Source organism: Acanthopagrus latus, chromosome 1, assembly GCF_904848185.1.
Source record: "Acanthopagrus latus isolate v.2019 chromosome 1, fAcaLat1.1, whole genome shotgun sequence".
Classification (NCBI taxonomy): Eukaryota; Metazoa; Chordata; class Actinopteri; order Spariformes; family Sparidae; genus Acanthopagrus; species Acanthopagrus latus.
Window position 1 is genome coordinate 114388 of NC_051039.1, and position 17203 is coordinate 131590.

The 17203-nt window shown below is 45.8% G+C and overlaps 1 protein-coding gene across 2 annotated transcripts in view; it reads left to right on the top strand.

Annotated features, from left to right (window-relative positions):
* Nucleotides 1–17203, top strand: part of LOC119015271 (mitogen-activated protein kinase kinase kinase kinase 3-like) — a 41585-nt gene that overhangs the window by 8949 nt on the left and 15433 nt on the right. For both annotated transcript variants that reach the window (XM_037091175.1, XM_037091139.1), the window contains exons 2-12: nt 3136–3193; nt 4291–4381; nt 4530–4594; nt 6865–6920; nt 7455–7502; nt 7807–7849; nt 8251–8323; nt 8563–8694; nt 9116–9178; nt 15047–15128; nt 15530–15649. In XM_037091175.1, coding sequence (XP_036947070.1) covers nt 3136–3193; nt 4291–4381; nt 4530–4594; nt 6865–6920; nt 7455–7502; nt 7807–7849; nt 8251–8323; nt 8563–8694; nt 9116–9178; nt 15047–15128; nt 15530–15649 — 831 coding nt within the window. The remainder of the gene's footprint in view (nt 1–3135; nt 3194–4290; nt 4382–4529; nt 4595–6864; nt 6921–7454; nt 7503–7806; nt 7850–8250; nt 8324–8562; nt 8695–9115; nt 9179–15046; nt 15129–15529; nt 15650–17203) is intronic.

Here is a 17203-nt window from a genome sequence, read left to right on the forward strand (position 1 = left end):
TGACACGATGAAGAGCTGCTGAATGTTAAACAGGTCAGAGATCAGCTGCTGCTGCAAGAGTGCAGCGCTGCAGAGAGACGTGAGGAGGAGGAGAAGGGGTAAGAGGATGGGGGAGGAAGATGAGGGAGAAGGGAGAGGGGAGAGGAGGAGGAGGACAACAACGATGAGGAGGATGGGAGGAGGAGAATGGGGGGAGTACAAGAGGAGGAGGAGTACATCAATACCAATGAGAAACCTTGGTATGTACTTCCTGTCAGTGAGGTCACTGGTTTCTATGACAATGAACCTGATCAGAGTCCTCTGATATTGATCATCAGCTGGTATCTGAGCAGATTCTGTTCTTACTCAGTGTGACACACCTGGTGGTTCTTCAGTAGCTAATTGATCCAGATGTTGGAGGTTCTGTTAGTGAATGATCAGTTTGTTATTGATCTGACTTTAAGTTCAAACTGAAACTCATCAGCCCCTTTCACACTGCCACTTAAAAGCCGGGATCCTGTGCTAATTCTCTGCCTCCACTTCTGTGTGAAAGTCTCAGAGGCGGTGAGGGGTGAAATAGCTCCGGCGCTGATCCGCCTCTGGAGGTAGTACAAGAGGTGAAGTATTGGCGAACTGAGAATGAATTAGCCGGCACTGCTGCGTGTCGGTCTGATAACTGCACCGGTCCTTCACTCAACTAAATACAGAGAAATGTCCCACAAAGCAACGTTACAGGACCAAACTACAGTAACGTAGTAACTGTAAATGTCTTTGGCAACCTATAAGAGGAAATAAATACCGCAGTTATACCTGGAGAAGTGTCTGTCCTCCTGTCTGTCCTCCTGTCTGTTCTCCCACCTGTCCTACCGACTCTTCATCACATTTCTGCCAGAAAACAGCAAAAAACTTTAGCTCACTGGGTGTTTGTGTCCTTCACTGTTGTGTTATTGTAGTTACTGTTGTCACAGTGCCGGTCGGCCCTCCGTCCCCACAGCGACAGAGTCAGACAGTGTCCAGTTTACTGATGGCAATTATGTAATAATGTCATTTAGAGTGAGAAACATAACGTTGTCACTTTTCAGGATGTTTGGTGGGTTAGTATCTCAATCACTACACATTATAACAGCATCCATATGATTATAAACTGTCCTCGGGTTTAGATACACTTTGAAAAAACATAAAGGTCATCATCATGACGTGTACTGTCACGCCTCTTTAAGGTTAGGGTTGAACGTCTAATAGCAGGGAATTGGCGAACTAGCATCTCTGTGTGAAAAGGGCTATCGTCAGCCAATCAGATGTCACACATCATGTAACCTCATGTTTAATTCATTGAGATGGAACTGGATCAGATCGAAGAGAGACGTGGTTCCCACAGGAACAGGAAGTTACATCAGTGCACAAACACATGTGCAATAACATCTAAGTCTGTGTGTGTGTGTCTGTGTGTGTGTGTCTGTGTATGTGTGTGTGTGTGTGTCTGTGTGTGAGACCTTTGTCCCAGCTCTTATTTCTGTTAGATATTCATGTACATTTCATCATATAGATGTTCTGAGTGTGTCCTTCCTGCTCACACATAAACACATACAGTAAAGACATAATGATAAATATAAACAAATGTCTGTCCGGTGTTATTGTTTACACTGCATTTAGCATCATCATTGTTTTTTTTAGTTAATTTGCTGTCCATTTGTAGTTGAAGATGTGCAATCGTTCTACAGCGCATATGCAGTGACACTGCAATAGAAGATATGCAGTGACTCTACAGTAAATGTGCAGTGACTGTACAGTAGAACTGCACCGACTTTACCCTCAGAGGGCCATCAGTGTCATGACTGAATGAGATGCAGTGGGATTATCAGTTTAAAACTTCACACAGATAACTTGGCTGTTGCTCAGAGGCTCTTGGGCAGCTGCCGTCTGCCAGATTGTGAGCTGCTCATGATTCAACACACACACTCACTCCGCCCCCTCACCTCCACTGATCAATACCTGTGTTTCCCACGATCCTACCCTGCTGTGTGTGTGTGTGTGTGTGTGTGTGTGTGTGCGTGTGTGCGTGTGTGTGTGTGTGTGTGTGTGTGTGCGCGTTTCATTAGCATTGTTAGCATCAGACTAAACCACGCCCCATCAGAGGTTATTGATCTTTGTCCTCAAGCTCCATCAGCTCATATCGACCAACAGGACGGACACTTCTGCATCACCTTCCGCAGGGGTCGGGGGTGTCAGAGGGGGTGGGGTGGTTGGGGGTGATAATCATGAGCTGTGTTTTAATTAACACTCAGTGAGACTGCAGCAGTGTGTTCACTTTCTGAGGTGTGAATATAAGTGTGGTGTCAAAGTGCTGAAGTGGCAGGATGATGGAGGTCAGGACAGAGTGGGGGAGGACGGAGGCGGGGGGAGTGTGTGTGTGTGTGTGTCTGTGTGGGGGGGGGTCAGTGGCAGCCTGTCTTCACTCAGGTCCTCAGATCCCTGCAGACAAGTTCACTGTCACCTTCAGTCCCACTGCAAACCGAAGGGAAGTCAGAGACACACACATTCAGAACATGAGGAGACTCCTTGTTTATCATCCTGTTGTTTATCACTTATCAAACGGTAAGTAAATAAGACAAAATTGTAAAAGCTCTAAAAAATATCAGATTTGTTATGTGAAACGTCATGAAACCAGAACATTGTTGGTCACTTCCTGTATCTGTTTTTCAATAAAAATGCTCAGCTTAAATAATATTCAGTAAAACCAAACTTCTGAGTACGCTCTGTGAGAACAGTTGATAATTTATGATAATTATTATTGATATTAGTATTGTTTATTGTTATTATTATGAACTGCCCACCTACAGTTGAATGTAAAGACCTGATTTGATTTGAAAAATCATCTTATTGATCAGTTTTGTCAAGAACTTAACTATGTTGAACCAATACACACACACACAAGCAGCATCGATCAATTGATGTGTCCTCTGGGCTTTCACACCTTCAGAGCAGAGTGTGTGTGTGTGTGTGTGTGTGTGTGTGTGTGTGTGTGTGTGTGTGTGTGTGTGTGTGTGTGTGTGAGTGAGTGTGTTGCTCAAGTTCAAGTTTAATTTAATTGAATTTGTATCGTAGCAGGTAACAGTTGTCATTAACGTTTAATAAATGGATCTGTCTGTCTCTCAGGCGAGGAGTGTCAGCACTGGAGACCTGGCTGCCATCAAAGTCATCAAACTCGAGCCTGGTAAGAATCAAATGAACAACACATGTGATGGACATGTGACATTCATCAGTCTTCTATTTTGAAAAGGACATCACACAGCAGTTGTTGTGTTGACGTCCTGGTGAGATGATAGGACAGATGGAGGAGCAGGCGGACAGGGGTGAATTTCAATATACCCAACATTTAACTTGACAGAAGATGCATCTTCATCATCTTCATCCTCCTCCTCATTAATCAAACTGCAGCAGTCAGCAGGTGTTCCAGCTTTGTGTGTGTGTGTGAATATTGATCAGTTGTTGATTATTCTGCAGTTGATCAGTGTATCATGATGTTTATATGAAGCTTTAGTAACTAAACGCTTACTGCAGGCTTCAGAGATGATAACAGACAGATCTGAGATCATTACAGACTGATCTGAGATCATTACAGACTCTGTGAGATCATGATAGACTGATCTGAGATCATTACAGACAGATCTGAGATCATAACAGACAGATCTGAGATCATAACAGACTGATCTGAGATCATTACGGACTGATCTGAGATCATTACAGACTGATCTGAGCTCATTGCGGACAGATCTGAGATCATTACGGACTGATCTGAGATCATTACAGACTGATCTGAGATCATTACGGACTGATCTGAGATCATAACAGACTGATCTGAGATCATAACAGACTGATCTGAGATCATTACAGACTGATCTGAGCTCATTGCAGACAGATCTGAGATCATAACAGACTGATCACAGAACATTTTCAGCAGCAGAGTGAGACTTCTCATCTGATGGTGTTTGTCGGCAGAGTGAGACCTCTGGTCTGTTTAATGAGACATCTTTATTATTCTGATCAGCTGGAGGACGAGCATTGGGCTCTAATGAGGCCTGAACCTGCAGCAGCAACAAAGAATCTTTGTTCTCTGCAAGCCTTGTTTTATTCTCAGCTCTGACACCATGAACAGACTCTGCCATGGACAAAATAACAGAAACAGCTCCAGTCTGTCAGCAATGATGATGGTGATGATGGTGATGAAGGTGGTGATGAAGGTGGTGATGAAGGTGATGATGATGATGATGATAATGAAGGTGATTGTGTGTGTGTGTGTGTGTGTGTCAGGTGAGGACTTTGCTGTGGTGCAGCAGGAGATTCTCATGATGAAGGACTGTAAACACTCCAACATTGTGACCTACTATGGCAGCTACCTCCGGTAACTGTTACCAACAGTCCGCGTGATTCCAGCCAATCAGAATGTGCCGACAAGCAGCCCATCTCACACTGTGTGTGTGTGTGTGTGTCTGTGTCTGTGTCGGTGTGTGCGTGCGTGCGTGCGTGTGTGGGTGTGTGTGTGTGTGCAGCAGGGAGAAGTTGTGGATCTGTATGGAGTTCTGTGGAGGAGGATCACTGCAGGACATCTACCACAGTGAGACACACACACACACACACACACACACACACACACACACACACACACACACAGGTAGAACAGTTGTAATACAATTAATGTAATTTTATTATTAATGTTTGTCAGCTGGTCAGATTCTGTCTTCTCCGTGTTGAGGATGACTCCCAGGAAAAAGCTGAGGATGAATTGAGGATGAGCTGAAGAAGAAAAACATCTGCTCAGTTCAAGCGTTCAACACACAAGTACTGATCGTACTGACAATAACGAGTCAGAGAACTCCTTCATATTCTCATATTCTTCATCCTTTAAACTGAGCAGCAGCCTCCTGTCATATGACTCAACCAAGTGACCACAGCAACGCATCACATGAAGACGGATGTTTGAGCACAGAGCAGTGGATCAATATGATTCTTATTCATGAGGTGTAATAAATACTTATTAATCCTGAGTGATGAACTTTGTTGAGCTGTTATTGATCATTTGATTTGATCCTGAACTGTTTTAATATCACTGATGGCAGCTGTTCTTCTCATTAACATACTGTATCTGTTTACTTATGTCCATGTTTATTTGATAGGACAATACAACAAACACAAACAGTGTTTATAACAGATAACCGCATCGTCTTCAGAGCAGCTTTTATGAAAATAAGATGGAAAACAATATAAAAGTCTTCAAAGTGACTTCAGCTTGAGGACACAGTGAGGCATCACAGTCACATCATGTGTCCACCTCTTGTCACAACAAAAGTCATCTCATGACACGTTCCATATTGAGCAAGTCCAAACCAAACTCCCCTTCTTGATACCAATCAGACTGCAAGAAGAAGAAAAAACATCTGTGAACAGTAATTATGATGCATTAAACTATTAATTTCACTTCATCACATTGACGTTACTGTATCTTCTTCACTTTTTTCTTCCTTTGCTTTCCTTCTTTTCTTTCACTGGGTGCTGGATGGCTTCAGTGTCATGGACCTTGTGGTTCCACTACAATATCAATAAATCTCTCTTGGGTCAGCTCGATCAACATTTTGGACTGACACCCACACTGTCTCAGACTTTATCATCTTCAGCTGAACTTCCTGCTGCTTTGCTAAACATTTGAACTGTTAAGTAATGAGTGCATTCAGGCTGGGGCAGCCATCTTTAAACCTTTAACTCTCCATCCGCCCTCAGCTGTCCCTGTCACCATGACAACGTCCACATTGCCTTCATGTCCCTGCTCGTTAAGGCCTGGTCTAGTTAAGTTACAGCAGTGCTGAGAGCTGGGGGTGTCATCAGCAAGGATTAATGAGTGGTGGAACAGCAACCGCTCAGCCGCTCACCATCATTAAACCTCATGTCGACGACGAGGGTGACCGGGGGCGATGCCTCCCCGCGATATAATGCTCTGCTCCCCGCAGAGAGCGAGGGTGGCGAGAACACCACAGCCAGACTCCCTGCAGGCAGATAACGACTGAATCAACAGTTTCACTCTAAATGCCTCACACCTCTGTTTGTTCTCACACACACACACACACACAGAGTCAGGCTGATGTGGAGCCCCGCCCCCTCTCTGCATGTCACCTGACAATATTTTCACCTGTAACACTGCAAGGAGGCATCGATGAAATGTCTCCATCTCAGAGAAAAATTTGACAACATATTTTCATACACCACAGGTCCCTTACTGACCCTGCTCACCTGCTGGACCAATGTGTCCCAGCATGCACTCAAATCAAATCAAATCAATCAGTGTTATTTATATAGCCCAAAATTGCAATCACATTGCTTCAATGGGCTTTACAATCTGTACAGTTAACATCCTCTGTCCTTAGACCCTCAACTTGAGAGAGGAAAAACTTGCCATGTTGATGGAAAAAAAAATCCTTTTAACAGGGTAAAAGAACAATGGAAGAAACCTCAGGAAGAGCCACAGAGGAGGGATCCTTCTCTCAGGACAGACAGACATGAAATAGCTGTCACATGTACAGAAAAGAGCAACAAATCACATTTTACAAGTTACATTAACAGAGAGCCTGATACAAATTACATGTAAAGTGTGTGGATCCAGGAGACGACTGCGCAAGATGAGGCATCACCAAGCGGTGCCCAAGCCACACAACCTCCTGTCCACCCTGCTGACCTGGAAGAGGGCAGGACACACAAGATCATTAGTAATAGACAGAGAGAGGCATCAAGATTTACAGAAATATAGATAGACCACTGCAGGTGCACTGGGTGAGAGAGTTGGGTTCCAATATAGCTGCATGTGGTGTCTCATAACTCATTCTGTCTGTCTTTCAGTAACTGGACCACTCACAGAGTCCCAGATCGCTTATGTTCTCCGGGAAACACTGCAGGTAACGTCCAATCAGATAATCAGATTTGGAGTGCAGGGGGCACTCTGACAACTTCTTATGAATCTGTGGTGGCATCAGCCATTTTATATGGAGTAGTCTGCTGGAGCAGCAGCAGACAGGAAGATACTGGATAAACTTATCAAGAAGGCCCGGAGCAGGTGGTGGGAGAGGTACTACAAGTCCAAGTATGTGAAGGAGAGGTACCGCAGGTCCAAGTGTGTGAAGGAGAGGTACCGCAGGTCCTTCACTTGTTTACTGTGCAATTAAAACTCATTTCTAATTGTTCACACTTACTGGACTATTTTCATACTTATATTTAATATTTGTTAATTCATTTTCATGTTCATATTGTTCAATATTCTTTATGAGTCTGTTTCTGCTTCTTACCACTTCATTATATTGTTTATTTCTTCCTGTTACTGTTGTTGATTGTGATATTGAACTATTCTGTCATAAACACATTTCCCTGTTTGCAGGACAAATAAAGGAAGTTCTGATTCTGGTTCTGATGATAATGTCCTGTTTGTTCTACAGGGACTCTTCTACCTGCATGGCAGAGGAAAAATGCACAGAGACATTAAAGTGAGCAATAGTGTTTTATTGATGATAATTTATTGGTGATTATTGATGATTATTTATTGATATTATTGATGAATATCTATTGATGATTACAGATGATTACTCATTGATGATTATTTCCAGCATGTCAGCTTTAAGTGTTGCTGTGACAGTTTGACCCAGCTGGCAGCCTTTAATTAATCAAGGAGTTTGGTTTAGACCTGCTCAATATGGAGCGTGCCATGAGATGACTTTTGTTGTGAATTGACACTATACAAATAGAGAAATTATTGATTGCTTGACTGTTGTGTGTGTCTTTTGTCTGCAGGGTGCGAACGTCCTGCTAACTGACAATGGATATGTCAAACTAGGTAAGTCTCACCCTCCTGTCAGGTCTGTGATGTCATCAGCACCTACAGGTAGAGAGGTGTGGCTTCTTAATGATGAGCTGTGATGTAATGATGAGTCATCATTAGTGTCATGAGACTGTCAATAATTTCATTTCTAATGTCAAAAAATGAAACAAACCTTATTTGTCACACACACCCACACACTCTCTCTCTCTTTAGTCTCAATGTGACATGTTTACGTTGCGCTGGTGTCAGTTCATGTTTGTTGTGGCTATTGAATCCATGAAGAGAATCAAATCAAAGAGTGACAGAAGCTCAATTCACACAGGAGTCATTGAACAGGAAATTAAACAAATTGTTGATTCGACACCTGACTCTGTGTGTGTGTGTGTATGTGTGTGTGTGTGTGTGTGTGTTGTCAGCGGACTTTGGTGTGTCGGCTCAGATCACCATGACTCTTGCTAAGAGGAAATCCTTCATCGGGACTCCGTACTGGTACGACCTTTTGTCTTTTTCCTGTCAGCTGTCTTCAAACCAACGCTGAGGTCAGCTGTCTGCAGCTTCATCACCCACCATTTTGTTTTCACAGTATGAGGATATTGATATCATGATATTTTCATTACCAGGACTTTCTGCTGCATTTATTCAGTCAGTGATTTGTTGTTTTGTGATGACTGGCAGCAGGCCTGGCTCTGTGATTGGACAAGTCTGACTTGAGACATGTGTTGTTGCAGGATGGCACCAGAAGTGGCAGCGGTGGAGAGGAAGGGTGGATACAACCAGCTGTGTGACATCTGGGCAGTTGGTATCACTGCGATCGAGCTGGCAGAGCTGCAGCCGCCCATGTTTGACCTCCACCCAATGAGGTGTGTGTGCGTTTGTGTGAGGTTTAGGGTCAGTCAGCAACAATGCAAATGCAAAATTATTTTCACATCCAAGGAAAATCCTGAGGAGTTGCTTTTATCTATAGTGTGTGTATGTGCACACACTGTCACTGCTCTGCTTGGAGCTTTGATTCAGAAGGGAGCGATGAGCCAAAGAGGCTGCTGATGTAAACAGTGAGCATCTGACTGTAGAGAAACAAACAGGAAACAAGCCACAGCTACATGTGTTCAGGGTGATAATAATGTGTTTGTCTGCTGTATATGTTATGCTGCTGCAGTCCTTTTTGCTGGGTGACAGCTGACTGGAGAATAATGAGGATTACGATTTAAGTTGTATCATCAAATCCGGAAACTTAATGAGCCTCAACTCGTCCTTAACTGATTATCAATGTCTCTGTCTCAGAGCTCTGCTACTCATGACCAAAAGTAACTTTCAGCCACCCAAACTGAAAGACAAGGTAAAATGGTGAGTACATATCCATCCATCCATCCATACAAACAGTGATGTAATATTTATGCATCCAATCAAGCAGTCGCTGAATAATTAATGCCAGTGAACCAGGTGCTGTTAATGCTAATAAGGAGAATATTCTCTTTGAATGTCCACTGGAGCTAAAGATAGCTGAGCAGCGACGTGAGCAGCAGACTGATGGTGGTTTTAGACCAACTGGATCTTTACATCCCAGTCAACTCAGCCCTGCACTGAAAGAGTGATGCACTGCACATTACTCCTGGAACATTTAATCAAAAGTGGAAAAGTAAATCAACCATAGAACATTAAATCAGCAATTCAACATTATATCTCTAGTGGGACAGTAAATCAACAGTGGAACATTAAATCAACACTAGAAAATTAAATCAGCAATACAACATTAAATCTCTAGTGGAACACTAAAACAGCAAATCAACAGTGGAACAGTAAATCAACAGTTTATCAACAGAGGAACTGTAAATCAATGCTAGAACATTAAATCAACAATAGAACATTAAATCAACAATAGAACATTAAATCTACAGTGGAACAGTAAAACAGTAAATCAGTAGTAAAACAGTAAATCAATAGTAAAACTGTAAATAAACAGTAGAACAGTAAATCAACAGTAAATCAACAGTGGATAGGTAAATCAACAGTAAATCAACAGTGGAACAGTAAATCTACAGTGGAACAGTAAATCAACAGTAGAACAGTAAATCAACAGTGGAACAGTAAATCAACAGTAAATCAACAGTGGAACAGTAAATCAGTAGTAAATCAACAGTAAATCAACAGTGGAACAGTTAATCAACAGTAAATCAACAGTGGAACAGTAAATCAGTAGTAAATCAACAGTAAATCAACAGTGGAACAGTAAATCAACAGTGGAACGGTAAATCAACAATAGAATATATGGTTACATTGTTACTGAGTGAAGAGACTATCTCTCCACTCTGTTACATATTCCATATGTACAGGATATGACCCCCACTGCTTGTCACGGTACTTGGATATTTCTTTAAGACACACAGGCTTGCCTGGTCATGCCCCATTGCGTAGTTATAAAGCACCTGTGCCGGTGTGTAATCGCTGATAGTTTGAGCAAAACGTGTCTCCGAGTGGCCCAAGGATTGGAGAGATAGTCTCTTCACTCAGTCTTGTCTCAAGACTATCTCTCCACTCCGTTACATATTCCATATGTACGGGGTAGATCTTTAAGACACCCCGTGAGGAGACGGTGCAACCCACAATCCCATGTGCAACAAACGAATTATTTACAAATGTACACTATATACAACTCCCCGGAGTAGGCCCTGCAAGGTGCTAGGGCCGGCCATGGGAGGGAAGGGGATGCTGTGGAAGGCTGACCCGAGGGGGACAGGCAAGGGCCCCGCAAGACGCAAAGGACAGCCTGTTCACGGAGCAGCCGCTCAATCAGCCCGCAAGACGCAAGGCTGAGGGGGAGACAGAATGCCTACCGTTGGGCCACGCCCAGCACATGCTCCCCAAAGGAGGGGCTGGTGTCCACATTCAACTGGTAGAACCTAGTAAAGGTTGACTGAGACGACCACATGGCGGCGGAGCATATGGAAGCGAGGGAAGCCCTCTGCCACAAGGCCCATGAGGCAGCCACACCCCGAGTGGAGTGTGCCCGGACCCCTGGTGGAACAGGCATACCCGACAGCGCATAAGCCTGTCGGATCCTGTCCGCAACCCAGTGTGACAGCCTGGATTTTGACAGAGGCCTGCCCAAATGCCCATGGTTGTAGCACACAAAAAGCTGATCGGACTTTCGGACTGCCTGAGTACGCCGAATGTACGCCGTCAAGGCCCTGGCCGGGCATAGTGCAGACTGGCTCTGCTCAACCACCTCGCCAGCGCTAGGCGAGGAGAGAGACTGAAGCTCGACTGACTGAGCCAGGTGGAACTCAGTCAGGACCTTAGGCAGGAAAGCTTGGTTGGGGCGGAGAGCCACACTCGAGCCGTCTGGGGAAAACCGACAGCAGTCACCATGCACCGACAAGGCATAGAGTTCACTCACCCTTCTAGCTGAAGTGACGGCGAGCAGAAAGGCGGTTTTCATGGAAAGCCATTTGAGGTCAGCACCCCCAAGAGGTTCGAAGGGGGAACGCTGAAGGGTCCGGCGGTATGCACAGTAAGTCGCTGGGCCCCTCGAAGAAACTGGGAAATGAGCACACAGTCCTCCGTACTCAGTGCAAATTCCCCGATGCGCACTGCCTTGATTGCTGCCACCAACCCTTGCAGTGTTACAGCGGCCCTCTGTGCCTGGGACTTCAAGAACCACAGGATCTCCTGACCTGTGGCCAAATAAGGGGCCACCTGGTGAGACACACACCAGCCTGTCCCTCTCAGGGGCCAGGCCACCAGCCTGAGCCCCTCTGGAAAGGGGTGGAACAGGGCTCAGTTCGCCTGGGAGAGCAGGTCCCTCCGGTGCGGGAAGTATGGGTGAGCCCACTGCCACAGGATGGTTGCAAGCTTGCACAGGGCAGGGGAGCCGAAGCCCCCCAGTCTGTTGATGTAAGCGGCCGTCACTGTGCAATGTCCTAGAGCGAGGAGAACCGCCCTCAGCTCTAGGACATTTAAGTGCTGACACAGCCACCGGCCGGTCCAGACACCATTGACACCACGGCCTTCATGTACGGCGCCCCACCCCAAAGAGGATGCGTCTGTGTACACTAGTTGGCGATAGATCCCTAGACCCAGGGCTCGGTCCAGCTTGATGTTTGCTGGGACCCTCCACCACCAGAGGGCCCTGTGAAGCCTCCGCGAGACCACCACTTTGATTTGTGGGACCTCTGAGCACTGCTCCTCCGAGACTGCACAGACCAGACATTCGTCAAGGTAGTTTAGGATCCTGATCCCTCCCTGCCTCAGGGGGGAGAGGGCCGCATCCATACAGCTAGTGAAGGTTCGTAGTGCCAGAGAAATGCCGAATGGCAGCACCCAAAACTTGTACATCCTGCCTGCAAACCCGAACCACAGGAACCGCCAGTGACCCCCTTCCCCTGGAAGTACACATCTTTGAGGTCTATGATAGCAAACCAGTCTCCTGCAGTGACTGCCTGTATCACCCTGCCCTGGGGACTGTCAGGAACCAGCATCGCAGGGGCCAGAGATACCTGTTGATACCTGACATCCAGAAATGGGCTGGAGAGGGCGGGGGGGCACCTGGGGGAACTCTGAGCTCAACTCTGAGTCCTCTCCCTCTGCCCTGTCGGCGGTACCTGCGCTGCCGGGAAGCCTCCAACTGGAGTCTAAGGTCCCCTTGACCCCATGTCGAGGCTTCTGGTGCTGGCTGTGGCCGAGACGGTCTTGGCCTCCCCGAGCCCGTGACGCGCCTGGCCAATCCACCTGAGACCTCCTTCGCACAGCGGTGGCTCTCCGAGCCTGCTGTATCAAGGCAGTAGCGTGGGACCCAAACATCGCAGTGGGGTCCACCGGCATCTAAAGCAGGCAGTCTCTATCCCCCTGTTGAAGCTGGGACTGAGACAGCCACAGGTGGCGCCTGTCCACCCAGAAGGAAGCTAAGGCATTGCCTGCTGTCTCAGCCTGCTCCTTCACAAATGAGGAGAGGCATGAGGAGGCCCTCTGCAGCTCCTCACCTACGCTGGTGTCCGCCTGAACTTGATGAGACAAGTCGCTGAGGTAAAGTGCCAAAATAGCCCCGGTATTGGCCAACCGAGTCTGCACCGCCACAGCCTTATGTAGCTTAGTGAGCAGACACTCCATAACCCTGCAGTTCTTGCTAGAGCAGGTGGCATTACCGAGGATGGAGCTGGAGGGAGAAACTAGTGGAGTGAAGGCTCGGCCCACTGAGGGAAGTGGCTCACAAGCACCACAACTGGTCTCTGTCATGCACGTTGGAAAAACGGCGACATGCCACAGACCACCTGTGGGTAGCAGCTGGAGACTGGAGCTGCTGACACAGCAGCTCTTTAAAGTCAGGTAGGAGGGGCACCTGGGTTGCTTCAGGGTGCACCTCCATACCCTCATCAAACCTAGAAGATGTGGGTTCTCAGGGAGGGCAACACCCAGATCCCCGGAAGCCCTGTTAATCACCTCCTCAAACTGGTGGGCCAACTCCCCTCTTGTTACTTTGCTCCCTGTGTGCTGTGCACAAGAGAGGTCGTTGTCATCAGAGGAAAAGACGGTTTCCACATCCACGTCCTCTTCCTCGGCTTCTTCTTCCTCCCTGCCTAACCCCAAAGCCGGGGGCGGGAAGGAGCTAAGCAGAGGCCAGACCGCCATAGGCTGAAGAGGAGGCAGTGGAGCCTGCCGGGCTCCTAGATACTCCCTCCTCCCCTCCGAAGCTGCCACCATTCTCCCAGTTTTCCCACTTCCTGTTTACCTGCTAGCCGGTAGCACCGCAGCTCTCTTATTATTTTTTTTTAAAGTGTACTCTGCGTGCTGGCCGCTGTGAGGGCTGTATTCTCATGAGGGGATGGGAGGGAGAGTGCTTGAACTGGGAGAGGCGTTCGCCACCGAGCACGTTAGCCCGCAAGCCACGGGCAATACGCCGGGCAGAAGACGCCACCAGGCTCGCCGAGACCAGGTGTACAATGTGTATCCCGCCAAGCGCGTCAGCTCACGAGCCGCAAGCAATATGCCGGGGAGCAGGAGAGTGCTTGAACCGGGAGAGACGTTCGCCGCCGAGCGCATCAGCCCGCGAGCCACGGGCAATACGCCAGGGAGAGGACGCGGCCTAGGCCGGAAGCCAGAGACCTCCGGCTCGCCCAGACCAGGTGCACGGTGTGTAGCTACCCCACCGAGCGCGTCAGATCACGAGACGCGAGCAATACGCCGGGCACAGCTGCCAGGAGCCAGAGGTGGGAGGTGGGATGATGGCATGATGGAATATCCAAGTACCTTGACAAGCAGCGGAGGTCATATCCCGTACATATGGAATATGTAACGGAGTGGAGAGATCAAGCCAACATTAAATCTCTAGTGGAACAGAAAACAGTAAATCAACAATGGAAGAGTAAATCAACAGTGGAACAGCAAATCAACAGTAAATTAACAGTGGAACAGTAAATCAACAGTGGAACAGTAAATCAACAGTAGAACAATAAATCAACAGTAAATCAACAGTAGAACAGTAAATCAACAGTAAAACAACAGTAGAACAGTAAATCGACAGTAAATCAACAGTGGAACAGTAAATCAACAGCAAATCAACAGTGGAACAGTAAATCAACAGTGGAACAGTAAATCAACAGTAAATCAACAGTGGAACAGTAAATCAACAGTAGAACAGTAAATCAACAGTAAATCAACAGTGGAACAGTAAATCAACAGTGGAACAGTAAATCAACAGTGGAACAGTAAATTAACAGTAGAACAGTAAATCAACAGTAGAACAGTAAATCAACAGTGGAAAAGTAGATCAACAGTGGAACAGTAAGTCAACAGTGGAAAAGTAGATCAACAGTGGAACAGTAAATCAACAGCAAATCAACAGTGGAACAGTAAATCAACAGTAGAACAGTAAATCAACAGTAAATCAACAGTGGAACAGTAAATCAACAGTGGAACAGTAAATTAACAGTAGAACAGTAAATCAACAGTAGAACAGTAAATCAACAGTGGAAAAGTAGATCAACAGTGGAACAGTAAGTCAACAGTAAATCAACAGTGGAACAGTAAATCAACAGTAAATCAACAGTGGAACCATTAATGAACATTTATCAGATCATCTGTCTCATGCTCTTTGGTCATTTCCTAAATATTAAAGTCATTTATGGGATGAAATCATTAAAAAGAAAGAGCTAAAGCTCAGATTCAATGTTTTCATGACTAGCTGGTTTCTTCTGTGAGTTTTTGGTTGTGTTTCTTCAGGACTGGAAACTTCCATCAGTTTGTAAAATTCGCTCTGACCAAGAACCCCAAGAAACGACCTGCTGCTGACAAACTATTGCAGGTAATAACAAAGTGACATGATGACGATGATGATGATGATGATGATAGTAAAAATTTTGACAACTGAACTCCTTTCACCTTACACTCATTCCCTGACACCTGACCCCTGACACCTGATGCCAGTGCCATAACAGTTCTATTTCATTTGACATGTATGAGTCTTTTGTTAATTGTATATTTATTTGCATTTGGAAACATGCTGATGTATAGTCTAGACCATGAAGAGTAATTCGGTGTAGTGGCCTGTCATTGAACTGTATTGGAAGATGTTTTGCCACTACCCTGCACCTTACTCGTTCTCTTTTTGTTTGTGATTGTTGTTGTCCTTGTAAAAAGTGAAACATTCAATAAAAATATTTTATTTAAAAAAAAGTACTTGACACAGTCTTTCTGTCCCCCCAGCACCCGTTTGTCTCTCAGCCCCTCAGTCGGACTCTGGCAATAGAGCTGCTGGATAAAGTCAGTAACCCGGGCCAGACGTCCTACCAGGACCACCTGGATGATGACGAGATTGACACAGAGGTATGGGGAAAGTGCTAAAGGAGGTTTCACTTAGTCTGTCTTTGTCCATATTATATTCCAAGAAACTGTTTGAATAAAAATGTTCCCCAAGGTTAGAGTCTGTTTCAGAGGGAAATAGGAAGGCAGGCAGGGTACATGCACATATCACACAAGGCCAGACATCCTCATGGGCCTGATGGTGAGCTGCCTCTGAGATTTGTACACCTGCCTCTTGGTCGACCCCTTAAATCTGGACTCAAATTAGCCTGACGTACGAGGCCTCTGAGACTACAGCTCTTACAGGAGAGGACCTTGGTTTGGCGTTTATATTTGTATTTTTTCTAAAGACTCATGAATGATGCACTGGCTGAAGAGCACTTTAAATTTTGTTGTACCTGTGACAAAAACAATAAAGACATATTCTATATGAGTGATGACTATTCTTTCAGAGCTCGCCTTGCAACCTGGCAGAATGATGGGTGACATCATAATCTCAGCTCTCTGAGTGACAAGACTTAGTGTGTCCTCGTCAGCTGCCCCTATGGGGATTTGTCCCCATGTATGTGGAATATGTAACCGTGTGGAAAGACCATCTCTTCACTCAGAGAACCAGGGTTACAATGTAACACAACAGTCTGTCACATAATCAACCCTTTTGACCAAGGGTTAGGGTTGGGGATATGAATTCCTAAAAATGCTGGAAACTGGAGATGTATACAGGGACTGAATAATGTTAGTCCACAGTGGCTCTCTGTGATGCTGCAGTGCCTTTTAGTATTGTCACAGGATGCTTGTGAGTTTTGTTTCCAGGCAGAGACACAAACCCCTCAGATGAAAAGGGTTTAAACTCATCTGGCACGTTCTCCTGCATGCATTCAAACCCTGGGACCAAAGGTTCACTGATCAGAGGACCTCCCAGCAAAGTTACTGCTTTTGGCTTAACGTTTTTTTTCTCTCTGAGACCGAGCAGTCACAAACCTTTGGTGTGGCAGTAGTGACAGTCTACTTAGCTTTCAATCGCTGACTTCCAAGTTGGGGCTGGTTTAGAGGCAACTGGGAGTTCTGATGTAATGGGTGTCTGGTGTTGGTGCTTGGTGATTCCACGTGAGTTTGAGACTCGTTCATTGTTAGTCTTCGGAACTTCTACCTAAGATAAGATAAGGACTTTATTAATCCCGAAGGAAATTGCTGTGCCAGGGTTGCAGTACAAGGAAACAGTATAAATCAAATCAAGTAGAAATAAAAAATATAATATAAAAAATACAGATACATGAGCTATTTACATGTAATAGCAGATAAGGTGCGAATCAGCAGCTTAAAGTGTTTGTGGACATGCAGGGATATTATCATTGTCCTATATGGAGAAGGGGGAAGAGTTAAAAAGTTTGATGGCCACAGGGAGAAAGGATCTCCTGTGGCGTTCTGTGGAGAACCTCGGTGCTCTCAGTCTGCGACTGAAGGTGCTGCAGTAGGAGTCCAGTGTTGCATGCAGGGGGTGCGATGTATTGTCCAGGATGTTGAGCAGTTTCCTCAGCATCCTCTGCTCAGACACCTCTGCCAGAGACTGCAGTTCAA